The sequence below is a fragment of the Tubulanus polymorphus genome, chromosome 8 (assembly GCF_964204645.1).
Source record: "Tubulanus polymorphus chromosome 8, tnTubPoly1.2, whole genome shotgun sequence".
Lineage (NCBI taxonomy): Eukaryota > Metazoa > Nemertea > Palaeonemertea > Tubulaniformes > Tubulanidae > Tubulanus > Tubulanus polymorphus.
The window spans coordinates 1,991,944-2,005,799 of record NC_134032.1 but is presented as its reverse complement, the minus strand read 5'-3'; the positions used below and the strand labels follow the sequence as shown (position 1 = coordinate 2,005,799).

Genomic DNA, 13,856 nt, shown 5'->3' with positions numbered 1-13,856 from the left:
TCAAAGTTTGATGGCTTTTGACGGATGAAAATTCAAGCAGGTTTATCGGCTATTCTGACTAGCAAGATATTCTCGGAAGCTCTCATCAACAGAATGATGATCATTTATATTAAGCCAGTTCAGAGATTTTGATACAACTAGTTCTTGGAGACATTGTGGATTTGATCTATTTTCCAATAGTGTGGCTATTCTCTACAATAACGATGTCTGTAGGTTTGCTGTCGCGTGCGTGCGTCCGTGCGTGCATGCGTGACAAAACTGACTTATGAAATAGTCCACTTCAAAATTTTGTAAGAGTGATCAAGGAATGGAACAGCTTGATATGAGGCCTGATTTGGGAACCGGACCGCGAACGGTTTGATTATCGGCGTCTTTCACATTCGCCGTTGTTTTGCCAGAGCATGGCATGTGTCTTGTATGGAGACACACTAACAAGTGCACTCAATACATCGTACTTTACCGTTTTAAGTCCTTGCTCTTAGGCGTATTGGAATTCTTTTGAGTATCTCGGAGACAAATTCTGCGCAATGAACGCTGGAGTTTCACATGAATATAGTAGGATATGTCGGAGAAACAAACAACTCGAACTGTCGCTGATTAATTCTTTGCTAAAAAGTCTGAAGTAAGGAACAATTGAATATATATTTTAGAATTCCCGGCGTTCACTCGATTAGTAAATGAGCTCATTTTAAAGATCTTTTGAATTATCAGTGATTTGCTATTCATTCTATAGGATGATAGAGGTTTCGTTTTTAGGATTCGTGTTCAATATCTTGGGCGTCGCAGCCGTCTGCATTCCAGCGCGCACACGCTTTATCGTGCGGCGTCCACAGCTTCGGGTACATCCTGACGTAAACTGCTTTGAAATTCTGGACGTAGTAATTTCCGTTGCCTTCGAAAACCTGAAAAAGATATCCAATTAGTTTTGATTGCGGGTCGGTGGCTTCCACAGTTGTAAGAAATGATCAATTATCTAAAGTAATGACTGGCATGGCAAGCCTCGGATTAGTTCAGGAAATTTGAAAATCTATAATTTGAAACGTAAAATTAACATAGCAGCCGAAGACACTAACGTTATTTGTGGTCCCTCGGTGGAATACGCCGTACCAATGTACCCCGTCAGTGCTGTATTTGTAAGTGGCTTGTTTGACAACGTAAGTGCGTCCTGACCACAAAGACATCGATGTTACCACCTTGGCGCCACCGTTGAATTTCACTTGAATCCACGAGCCTTTGGCTTTGTTTTCCGCCGAACACCACTCGTTACAATCCGCATCATCACGAGCGGCGTTTTGCGGGAGGCACTTTCCGCTGTAACTGGAAGCGGTGAATGTGTGCCTTCGGTCTGATAATAATTTATTGCCCTTACAAACTGAAACGAAAAAATATTTATGATATTGTAAAGGCAATAGTTATAGGGTTTTATATGTACGGGAAAAGATAGCGTGTGCAGTGTGTGCATGATAGCGCACACTAGATGTGTTTGCAAATGTACCAGATGAAAGATCAGATCAAGCTGGGAGTTTGTTGAGAAACACGGAAGAGCATTTAGTTACTATATTTAAAATGTAAGGACTTTTATGGGATGGTTAGCGTGGTACAGGAGGGAGTAGCGGGGATTGAACATACCAAATATGGTAAGGTTAGAAGCGGGTGAGGTAAGGGTTAAGGAATGTGAAAAATGTACTTGTTAGTATATAGGTCAAAGGTTTTTGAGTTGGAAATAAGGCAGAAGAAATAATGTAAGCAGTGTAGGGGAAGTAAAGAAAAGCTTGATCATACCATGTAGAAGTGTTAGTAGTTAATATCTACTTGAGGAGGAGGTAGGTCAGCGAGAAGATCCAGCGGTACAAAATTAGTTAGAGCAACAATAGAGGATAGTCATGGGACACGATACTGTGGTGGAGATCTTCGTGAAACGATTAGTGGTGGAGAAGCTAGTGGAATAACAAGTGGCTCAGATTGTTAAGTACCATAACAATATCTACTGATCTATAGAGCCCAGAGCCACAGCCCCGAACTCAACTTTCAAACTCACCGTTCGGAATCAGAAATCCTGGCTTGCACCTACCGCAAGCTCTAGGACATTGAGTCCGCATCCATTTAGCATTCTTGCTACATTCACCCGATTTGGCCCACGGTCTGCAATCTTTGTTCCGGTCGACACAGCCGTGTAGACATTGTTGACACGACACTGGACATTGCGATAACATGTAACCGGGATTTTTAGCGCATTCTTTTTTCTGCGCCCAAATTGGGCACTGCTTGTTGTCGGCGTCAATACACGGAACACACTTTTCGCACGACACAGGACAGTTTACCCGCATATACTTCGGGTTCTTCTTGCATTCCTTCTTCGCGGCCCACGCCTTACAGCTTGGATTTTTGTCTTTACATGTTCCTAGATGAAATTGCATATAATTTCCGAATCAGAAACGTCCGGAGAAGTAAGTTTCCCTAAGGTCCGTAAGGTCCTTTGCAGTTAGCCCAGTTGGTCGAGTGCAGGACTGGTAACCAAGAGGTCTCTGGTTCTAAACCACCGTTGGCATTGGCTGTCGAGACATAAACATCGACTATGCTATGCTTACATAATCAGCTTGTGATCCGTGACAACCTACAAAAAAGGCCCCGCCGTCTCTTAAGGGTTACACTGTTACTCGCAGTTGGGACGCAAAACTCTTCTAAACTTCTTCTAAACTATAACCCATTTCAGGACATCGCCGACCTTACCTTCTGTGGCGTATTTCATTTCTTCGTAAATGCTACAGCTTCCCGATAAAAGTGAAATGTCGTCAATTGCTGCTCCTGGTAAAGAACCGACTGGCCAAGAGGACCACCAGAAATATATAACCACCTATACGTAATGAGAATGAAACGCTTGAAGTCAGTGGCGGTCATATTGATCGAATAATTAACTGTGAATTATAGGTTCATTTTGAACCCCAGACACAGAAATCAGGTTCCCCGGTACCTTATAAGGTGGCGTGACGCCTTCTAAATCTGTAATGGTCTCCTCGAACAGAGTCCACTTATTGTATTTAGTCACGATCGGTAACTTTGAAAATCCTGCTATCTTTTCATTATCTCGTGCGCGTAGTATTTTAAATCCAACAATGGTCCCGGGTAATTTCGGATTCCCTTTTTGCGAAAAACATATAGACTAATTAATAAAGAGTGTATTAAGCCTAGCGCACATCGACAGTGCGATTGGAGACAACTAGTTGCAAGGCAGTTTTCGGCGCATGAGAGGAACTGGCTGGATACGATCAGTTGCTTGAATGTGTCTTACGATTGGTAAGCGTCGATCTATCTCCAGTTCCAGCCAGTTGCCCATGTTCTACTTTTGAGCAACTGGTTGTACTCAATCGCAGTCATATCCGTCGATGTGCGCGCTCTGGATTTCGACGATTGACACGCGCCATGCAGTTGCTGCAACTGACCGGTTGTAACTAGATTTCGATGTGCGCGGGGTAATCGTTCGGTAGCAACAACTAGTTGTCTCCAATCGCAGTGTCGATGTGCGCTAGGCTTTAGATATCAGTTGAAAGATTATATTCGTTTTGAGAGTGATGATGAAATGATTGTTGACGACGAACCTCGATACGTTGACTGGAAGTAAAAGCGTAGACAACGCGCTCCGGCTGTGGATATAGTAGGTGATACTATCCAGGCTTCGTATCCCTTCTTGTACCATTTATAGTTTAGGCCGCTCCAGAAAAACATACCCTTACTATTACCCAACGTAAGATCGGCGTGGGGTGCGAAACTTTTACGACCTGGCGTCCTTTGACTGTTTACCGTGCTCATCGCCATGGTATTGCTGACGACCGCTCCGTTGAATTTATCCGCCTTTAAGTTCTGTACTTGCCGCAGAGGGCAATACGTCGACCCGAGACTGTACTTGTCAAAATCGCACGTGAAAAAACCTTTTACGATAAAAAAAGGATCGCGTATATGATTTCGATTTCTGAAACAGATATACAGGGTTTCCAGCGGTCCTTCCAAGTCCTTCCCAGTCCTTCTTTTGGAAAAAGTTTGGACAAACATCATTGTCCTTCCTTATTTGATTTTGATGTATTTTTCATGTGCGATTTGGTCACGAATTTGACTGTTGAAGTATTCTATGAGTAGGGCCCGCTTATTCACTTGTCAATAAGATTGAATCTACAGGAAAGTGTTATGGAATTACCGCGGTATATATGTCCTACATGACTTTAGTATTCTGGCAAAGGCATTGCAAAAATGCTACCTTATGGGCCCTCATTTTACTAGTAGGTACCGGTACTTCTTTCCGAGTCAAAAGTCCATCCATCGGTTCTAAAATTGCTGAAAAAGTTCTCACTAGTACTTCTTTTTACCCTGGCCGTACAGCTGGGAACCCTGGATATAGGTTTTCAAACTTTTCAATCTTTGACTTACCGTCACAGGGCCATTGACCGCATGGTTTCGACTCGACGGAGTTGCCATAGCAGTCCAACCCCCGTCCCGTCTGCCTGGGACTATTACATAATCTTCTACGAGTCTGTAAACCACATCTACCAGGACAATTCGACCATCCGCCCCACTGGGACCACGCACCATTCGCTGGAAACGGAAAAACGAACACAATGACCGCAAGACAAGACATCCAGGACCCCAGTCCCACAGTTGTGAGTAAGAGTTAACTCTGAGTTAAAATTCATTTTCAACGAGTTAACTCGGAGTCGAATCTTAACTCAGGGTCCAGTTCCACTGTTCTGAGTTAAGATTTAACTCATTGGAGTTAACTCATTGGAAATGAACTAACTTTAACTCAGAGTTAACTCTAACTCACTGTGGAACTGGGCCCAGAACCGTGGAACTGGAACCAGACATCTATATAAACCGGCTTCAACGATCCTTACTGTGTTCACACCAGCGCCCGGCGACGTTCTCAAACCGACAATCGCACATAATCAACCCGTACAAAGTTTTCAAACATTTACCACCATTTTTACAAGGATTCGGATTACAACCTGCAAAACATCACCGGTAATCGTTACCGAGTCCTTTTCATTCCGTGACGAATCTCTCTTTTCTACATTAGACTTACTGTAATCTTTTTTCAAATCTATCTGTAATTTGAAACCCCTGCGCTGACCTGCGCTATTAGTTCTCAACACAATCGTGGCATTATTGAACATCGTTTCGAACGTTTTCTTGACACCGCGACCGCAATATCTGAATATGTAGAAGTATAGACACGCAGTATCAATGCTGATGATAACCATTAATGATAACCGCACGCATTAAGCCGTTATATACCTGGGTCCGACGTTACCCAGTCCATGGTACCGTACTTCCAGACTATCTTTACAACCAGTCGGCGATCCTTCCACGTCAAAATCTAAGAACTTTATTTTCATTATTGATCCCTTTGGTGCCTGGAATATATTTAAAGATGGACGTGTATGTTGATAAACGAAAACGTGAATTTGATTTCCATTTCGAAATTACTAAACGAGTACCTTCACCAGCCACGCACAGGTCTGACCGTTTTTGTAGTTACTCGGGTAGCCAGGTGACGTCAGAATCTTAGTTCCAGATACATTTATAACTCCGCCGCACCCTTCAACAACAAGTGATTAATCTCATTAAAAAATACAGAGTAGTTTAACAATAGAATTGCAACTATATTAAGTCGACATTTAAGGGCAGATATGCTACGTAAATTGTATAACCACTGGCCCAAGTTGCACGCTTGCCTCGGGTTCGATCCCCGGTGAGTGCTTCTCGTAATCGATACGGACATCTACCTGTTGATACTTGACCACAGTATGTTCCCCGAACGAAATCTGGACAAACGCATTTACAGTTTTTATCGAGATAGCCTTCATTTTCGCATCGATTTGGTCCACATCGACCTGGAAATTCATATCGTACTATATATTTACTTATTCGTCGATATAAAAATCTAAGCGTCGTCGAGGGTTTTGTTCGGAATGCTTTAGACAGTGCAAGTGATGAACGTAGGTACGTACCTGCGCATTTATAAACGTCGTTTAATTGTTTGTTGTCGTAGAATGTTAGAAGACGTCCGCCCGTCGTAGCGAATTCCATCTCTGGGTCTACTGTAAACATAGCCGGTCGTCCTCGCTTTCCCTTCAAATCCGATCCGTCGATTAACATTTTTCATCACTGTCGGTTGCTTGTTCGAGTTAATCATACCTGGGATATCGGGGGCGGATTTAGAGGGTATCCAAGGGCACCTCAATTTGAATGTCCCCAGGACATTTTTTCAGTTAAGGTGAATAAAAAACGGGATCCAGTTCCACAGTTCCGAGTTTAGATTCAACTCTGAGTTAACTAATTGAAAATGAACTAACTTTAGCTCAGAGTTAACTCTTACTCACAACTGTGGAATTGGGTCCGGGAGTAGTATTTTCTCATGCAAAATCATGAATAGACAATGGTATTGTGATTGGGATATATCGCGTATTTCAGGATTAATTTCATGGATTTCATTATCAAACTTCGTGGGAATCTCACCAAAATTCTTCTCAACATTTCAAAACATTTTTTCTATTGTCGAGTACCCCCTCAAGGTCGTTGGTCATAAGGACGTTATGCGTCTCTTACGTCGGCGTCATTACAGTAACATTTCATATATTGTTCCCTTTTTACTTCCCTGGACCCCACCCCTACAAATATCCTAGATCCACCCCTGGATATCCCAGATATCAGATATTTTCTGGTTATTCTACTTACGACTCCTCGGTAAGCCATCACCGACCGATAGTCAAACGGGGCGTTGTCGATAGTTTCCATGAAATCGAACTGATCGCTATAAATGTACTCATTCTCGGATACAATGACGTACGCCGATCTGTCGGTTCTCTGCTGTTCATGCCAACATCCCGTAGCGTGAAGGGTTTCGTGAATTATGGTTCCAGTCTGAATCGATATTTCGGATTCTTTTATCAAAAGTTAAATTCACGATAGAGCAATAGTCAAATCTATAGATATTTGAACACACGTATTTCCATCCGCGTTAGTTTCTGCAGAAATCTCTATATAACGATTACGTAACTTACAAACATGCAATTCGTTCCCAAATTCGTGCCAGCTCCTCGTTTACCTTGACCTATGCTTGACTGACAACTGAAAATGGAGGAAGATTATATCTTGTCAAACGTTCAATGATTAGACATTGTGTACCCGCAGTGCTACTGTGGCAATCGAGGATTCCGCGTTTGGCAGGCGAGGATCCGCCAGGTGTTGGTTGTAGATCGTGGTCGTCAGCGTTCGATTTCATGAACTTTTCTCTTAAATGAATCAATTATTTATGAAAACTAAACCGATATCTGAGTAGAAGAATGAAAGTATTGTATATTTGATAGGTGCTGCGATAGTATATGGATTGAGGGGTCTCAACATCCAGTTCTAAGTTCATTGAAAATGAAAATGAACTAATTTTGACAACGAACAACCTACTGCACGTTACGCCATATGGCAGGATAGCTGGTTTTGCAGATACCCCATTCCAGAATTTGAAGAACTTGTACGTGTAATTGTTACCACTTCAGTAAGATGTTGATTTATGTATGATATCATTAGCATTTAATTAGAAATAACGGCACGGTTGTTTAGTTACCTATTCATGGTACGTTTATAACGGATCATCTTTGCTTTCTTTTCGCAATAGCTCCGCTCGCTATAAGTCAGACAAGTCGCCGCCATTATTTGCCTAAGAGCGACGCGAATCTTCTGCTTATCGGAGTTCGTGAAATGTCCTTAGAAAAAAGAAAAGTACCACGTCAATGTGATACGTTTGCTGTACAACTAAATCTCAGTTTTACCTACCACTAGTAAAGCAGTATGGGATAAAACCATTCGCCCATAAAGTTCGCTCTTGTGCCCATATTTTCCGTTTCACTACGGTCTCGTTGCTAGGCGTGAGTAATTCTGATCCGTCTGTCGTTGTCTCGTCCGTTTTACCAAGATTTTCGTCGATTATCGAATGTCCATCTTCTGGATTATCCACCTATTGCAACATTAATCGGATCGATTAGTTAAATAGTTATGTTTAGGTCTTCCTCGCTTGCCAGAGTTTGATTGTCTCACGCCAACACAGACGCTTCATTGGTCTATTACAGGTTGCCGCTCAGCGCCCACCAGTCTATGTATCAAGCCAATCAGATGCATTGCACTGACAGAGCGAATCTGCAGGTGAAAAACAACGCATCTGATTGGCTTAATACATAGACTGGTGGGCGCTGAGCGGCAACCCGTCCGCCAAAGAAATCTCTGGCGATGTAATAGACCAATGAAGGGTCTGCAGCCATGATTTGTGTTGATATCAGCTTCGACAGGAGGCAATCAAACCCTGGCAAGCGAGGATGCATTAAGTAAATATATCGTAGAAATAGACTTGGCTGATTATCAAAAAATCAACTACAAACCTGTATGAATATTTCAGTACCATTATCCCAATATCTCATCGAATTAGCGATCTCTATTTTATAGCCCTTGAAATCAAATATGATCTCGTCTGTATCGATTTCTATCTGGAATGTTTGAATAAAAGCATCAATCGACTTCAATCTTTCTCACAACCAGGGGCGGGCGCAGGAAAAACCCTGTTAGCCTAACCGTGGTTAGTGGCTTATCCGTGGTTAGGGTAACCGGCTTGAAATAAGAGGCCACACGAAGACAATGGTTAGCGCTAACAGCGTTTTCCTGCGCCCATTTAAGACCAGTTTACTAACCACGGTAAGCGCGAACAAGTTTTTTTTCTGCGCCCAAGGGCCCAGTTTCACGAAAAAGTTAAAGCCTAAAACAGTTAAGTTTGAATTGTTGTCCTCATTGAAGATATGAACTTACCACAATGGCAATTACACCAACAATTTGAATTTAACTTTTCTACTATAAACTTAGCAAGATATATTTGGCTTGCGTTACATCCTCCCTCTGCAGGGACTCGAACCTGATGGCATCGCTACACTCAGCCACGGCACGAACCCCTGCATCAGTAGACCGGGTGCGCAGGTACATGCGCAGCTTTCCGAACGAAAACTGGCGGCACCAATCAGATTGCTCGTTGTATAAACGTTGAGGCAAATTTCAAGGAAGAGCTATAAATGGGAAAACCCGGGCTGAAATAAAACGGGATTTCTGATTGGCTAAAAATCACATCATCTGAACTGCGCATGTATCTGCGCACACGGTCGATTATGGCAGGGTTTCGTGCCGTGGCAATCTCGATGCCATCAGGTTCGAATCCCTGCCGGGGGAGGATGCTTGCGTTAATGCTTTATATATTGTTTTAGTTGTTGGAACTACCAAATACTACTAGATACTACTAGATAACTACCTAGGTACATATCCCGGTATACTATTTTCGGTTAGTAAAATGGTTTACCTGTTCAAGTAGCTGATTTTGTTCGTGTTCTGTTAATTGACTCGATTGAACTGGTAGAAATATCATCGTGCAGAACAACAGCGCCGAAGCGAACCTAAAAAACAACATCATCACTGATGGTTAAACTACGGTGTGTTTAAGCTTGCTTCGAATCATTTTGAAATTCACACAAATTGTAACTTCATAAATTTACCTTCTGCACACGAGCGCCATCTTAAACACCACGTCAGCGCCCGACTGAGACAGAAAGACTTTCCGAAACCCCTGACACGATTATTAGACACAATGTTATACAGTCTCTGGTGTATTCGCAAACAGCTCCCGCAGGTCAAATATATGTATTTTTTCGCGAAATTACCGCTTAATCTGTGATTAGTAATTTTGTTGGCAGTTCATGAATAAATACGTAATAATGAAAATAACAGAAATAATATAATGATGATAGCGGTGATACAAACAGAAATTCCCAATTATGCTTATGCATTTCTATGGGCTTCATCCGACTGATAAGATCGGCCTATTAGATCTGAATTATTTTGTTAAGGCTAGTTGTAATACTGAACTGACTGAGAAGGCCCTTAGCCCAGTTTTCAGTTAAAGTTCATCTATTGTGTTATCGACGACCGACATTGCGAGCGACGAAGGCACGAAGCTGTCCTGGAGCAGGATTTTGGAATAGCCAATCATTATGAATACGTATGGCCTTATTCTCTCATAATACGTTAGCCTATTGCGTGGGCCAAACACCAGCCCTAGCTCAGGACAGGTGTTAATTACTACATGCATCGCGCCCGGTTCATGGAAATCAAGCACCACCAACTTTAGAAGCTGGGCTAAGGCGCGTTTTTTTCTCCGTTGCATCGATATCCGTCATAATAATTGACTGCCTGAAATACCACCATCTTTCGATAATTTGTTTAGGATTTTTTTTATAGAATTATGGGAGTTTTATACGAATGTCTTCAAACTAAAGGATTTGAATTCTTTTTAACATTCATACGTATCATCGTTAATCGTAAACTCTCTGGTTTCATTTCAAACAATGAAATTTAAAAAAAAAGAAAATAGAATATGACAATTTAATTGCTGTGCGATAATTGCAATAAAATCTAGGAACGCGGTAGGTAGGAGTTTGCATATATTTCAGAGTTGAAAATCAGGGGGTTTGATGGAAATGTGATGTATATATTGCAAAATAATTTTTTTTTTAAATCATGAATAATTCAAATAATGATATCCAGGACGGCGAAGAGAATTGGAAACATTAAATTAATGCAATCAATTAGAAAGAACAACTTATTTCAATGCGCATTTATCAATTTAGATATCGGCAAAATTGAAAATATACCGCAATTGTTCAATCTCCGGGGGTTCGTGTCTGGATGCAGTTACTGCAGTTGATGAAAAACATTCACAATTAATCATTCAAAATCATACACGGCCATTTTAATCAGTTTAATGAGCTAATTCACACACACACAAATACACTGTCAGGTCCAAGAACGCCGTCCAACTCGAGGAAATAAAGAAGATACTCATAAAGGCGACTCAATCGAGAATTGTTTCCGAAATAACCGAAATCGATGCCGGGCATTTACTTACTGCAGTTCGATGATGATGACCGCTGCTCGTTAAGTTTTTGAAAAACACCAATAGATGCTTGGTTAGATCTGAGGGTATACTTACCACATCGACTAGGATCTCGGCAGGGACACCATGCGCACTAAGGAAGTCGCCTAAACAACTAATTCTTATTTTTATCCGTATTTCTGTTAGCGGCCTAGTATACGAAACACTTTAAAGAAGCTTGAGGCCTCGTAGAATACAGACTTATGACGTTAAGAAGGCGTACCATCCAATCGACCCGAGTAGGCCCCGGATAAAAACGACATACAAAAACGTCAAGACAATTGACCAGAGCTTCTTCAAGATTTCTACTCGATATTTCAACTAAATATCAAGAACATTCAAGGCCTACATTGAAGCGCGTTGTAAACTTTTTGAAAATACAACCCTGTCTACGGACAGGAAGTGAACGCAAAGTAGCCGCTGGGACCAAAGTTAGCAAAATCTATTATCGATTTATTAAATTGATTTTGCTGCTTCTCTGGAACAACTTAAAACCTGACGAAACGTACCGACTAGTTTTGTGCACCGAGCTTGTAGCTTGCATTGTCCACAGTTGTAGGACTGGCAGCCCTGTGTTTGCTGCTGCATCTCCAGCAACGCGTTCAAGTAAGAATGACTCCATCTAGAAATACGCGATCACTGATAAGTTAAACCTGGGGATAATATATATATTTGAAAGTTGAACCACAAATACAAACGAGCTTTTAAATACATTTCTTGTTAATCTGCATAAAACCACAATGGCTTACCGATTTATCCACTAGATATATTACCCAGGGCCCAGGATGTCACATTGCGTCATACCGGCCGTCATTCGACGGTCAGTATGACGCATTCGACGTATTCGTGTTTTAAGCTTAAGACTCAACAATTTCTCAGTTTTTTTTTTCATGAATTGTAGAACTATGCTCCTTCAAACTTACGCAGAGTATAGGGCACAGGAGACAAGTGTCCACCCTGGTTGACACCAGACTTTTGGGTCCTTCAGAAAACTGTGTTCCACTGGAACTCCCGTGGCCTCCTCCGTTAAAAAGTCTCGCTTCGGACTTTTCGGCACACATCCAATAATTGCCTAAAAGAAAAGATATGCAGATTTTGGGATTGGTTACTGTCCACCAGGGGGCAGGGTGGATCCAAGTGTAAATTTGAGTCCATACGCAGGAAATAAATACATGATATATAATCTCAAGATCGATAAGCTGAATTCAGATTAAGAAACCTCTCGATATGCTAGCCTTGAAAATCGACGCGATCGAAGTTTTCGGGTAGTCTGTATGGGCGACGATTCCCTCGTCTTTTTGTCGGGAATTGTCGCCCGTAAGTCTGCTAGTATCACGTGACGTACCCGAGTAGTTCCTCGCGAATTCGAGTTATAGACAGTACACGTCGCCGGCGATAGCTTGGCACCATCGCACCTGTTCGAGCACCTGCAGCTTACCATCGCCTGACCTTTCGGACAGCTCACGGAACTGCGGGCGTCGTCTGCGAGCAGCGAGTCATTACCGTGGAAGATACTGACATTCCAACCTGTTTCGAAAAAAACCTTTCAACATTCCGGAAAAAAACTTCGGATCATTCTTAATATTCCCATTGACTCCAAATGACGGTAGGATATGTCTTGTCTTCGTGGCTTGGTGGGTAGGGTGATTGACTCATACCCGAGAGGTCGTGGGTTCGAATACCAGTGAAACCATGTTATTCGGGTAGGCATATATCAGTGTCCCGACTATTGATCTTACAACAAACTTCATAGATTGACCCTAGATTATCTAGCGATTTTTTTAAACGATATAAGGTATCAGGGAATTAAACCTTAGAAACAGGTCAAGACTCGGTAAACGTAAAGGGCCTCGATTCTAGATGAAAATCCTCACCTGTCATATTGATACTAAGCGATGCTCCTTTCAGAAAAATGTCGTACGTCACATAGGACGGCACCGCAGCGAAATAAACCGACCAGTGAAAATAAAACACGCAAATCGAAAACACGGACAAATACGACTTCTTCATATTTGTGGCTCGAGTGAAGTGACGTTTCGATCGACTGGTTGCGCCAGACTGGTTCTACTAGAGCACTGTTGATTTATCGTGTCTGGTCTCTAGCCCATGCCCACCGTCAATCAGATATACGGATATTCAGGAAAACGCCTGCGCGTGTTTTATCGCGGTTATGAAAATCATCACCGCGGTTTAACACCGCATTCGACTAATAAAATGTATATGACGTCAGCTAATGGCCTATTTTGATTGAGGCCCTTCCATTGTTCCGGGCTTTCTTCTCAAGTTCATCTTTCATTTCTCATTTCAGTATGTATTATAGCATATCCAAGGTGCGATCTAAGCACTTGTCCGATTGCCCGGGGAAGTATATTCTCATAAGGGCAAGTAGGTTATCATTTACCACTTGTCTCCCGGGCTAGTGCAATTTTATGTCACAAAACTGTTTTCCCCCCGATACAACGGATGATAGTGACAATTGGACTACCTGTGTAGGGCAAGTATTTTTTGGAGGGGACAAGTCAAATTTCAGATATGCTTGCCCCCCGGGCAAGTGGCTTTCATTCCTTAGATCGGAACCTGATATTCCGTCGAAAGTGTTCGTACAGCCTTTGAGAAAGGGGAAATCTATTATTATTATTATTATCATTATCATTATCATTATCATTATCATTATCATTATCATTATCATTATCATTGTAATTGTAATTGTAATCATAATTGTAATTGTAATCGTAATCGTAATTGTAATTGTTAACGTCATCGTCATCGTCATCGTCATCGTAATCGTTATCGTTATCGTTATCGTAATCGTAATCGTAATCGTAATCGTTATCATTATCATTATCAA

General features: G+C 41.9%; 1 protein-coding gene across 1 annotated transcript; it reads right to left on the bottom strand.

The window, feature by feature from the left end:
• Window positions 1-660: 660 nt before the first annotated feature.
• LOC141909824 (uncharacterized) lies at window positions 661-9,676 on the bottom strand. Its single transcript, XM_074800465.1, has 20 exons — window positions 9,573-9,676; window positions 9,380-9,473; window positions 8,421-8,525; window positions 7,822-8,002; window positions 7,613-7,751; window positions 7,053-7,119; window positions 6,727-6,912; window positions 6,000-6,120; window positions 5,775-5,882; window positions 5,487-5,587; window positions 5,284-5,402; window positions 5,072-5,199; window positions 4,884-4,994; window positions 4,420-4,584; window positions 3,597-3,926; window positions 2,972-3,138; window positions 2,731-2,854; window positions 2,039-2,401; window positions 1,074-1,372; window positions 661-902 (listed from the first exon to the last, which is right to left on the bottom strand). Exons 1-20 carry the CDS (start codon window positions 9,590-9,592, stop codon window positions 753-755), a joined length of 3,078 nt encoding a protein of 1,025 aa, XP_074656566.1. The 5' UTR covers window positions 9,593-9,676; the 3' UTR covers window positions 661-752.
• Between the last annotated feature and the right edge of the window lie 4,180 nt (window positions 9,677-13,856).

Bases quoted from the DNA above. Each gene is read 5' to 3' on its own strand.
- LOC141909824 (XM_074800465.1), bottom strand. From the start codon at position 9,592: ATGGCGCTCGTGTGCAGAAG. The intron at 8,526-9,379 runs GTAAACCATTTT...CAAACATTCCAG, and splicing joins AAAATCAGCTACTTGAACAG to ATAGAAATCGATACAGACGA. The intron at 4,995-5,071 runs GTAAGTCTAATG...GATGTTTTGCAG, and splicing joins AGATTTGAAAAAAGATTACA to GTTGTAATCCGAATCCTTGT.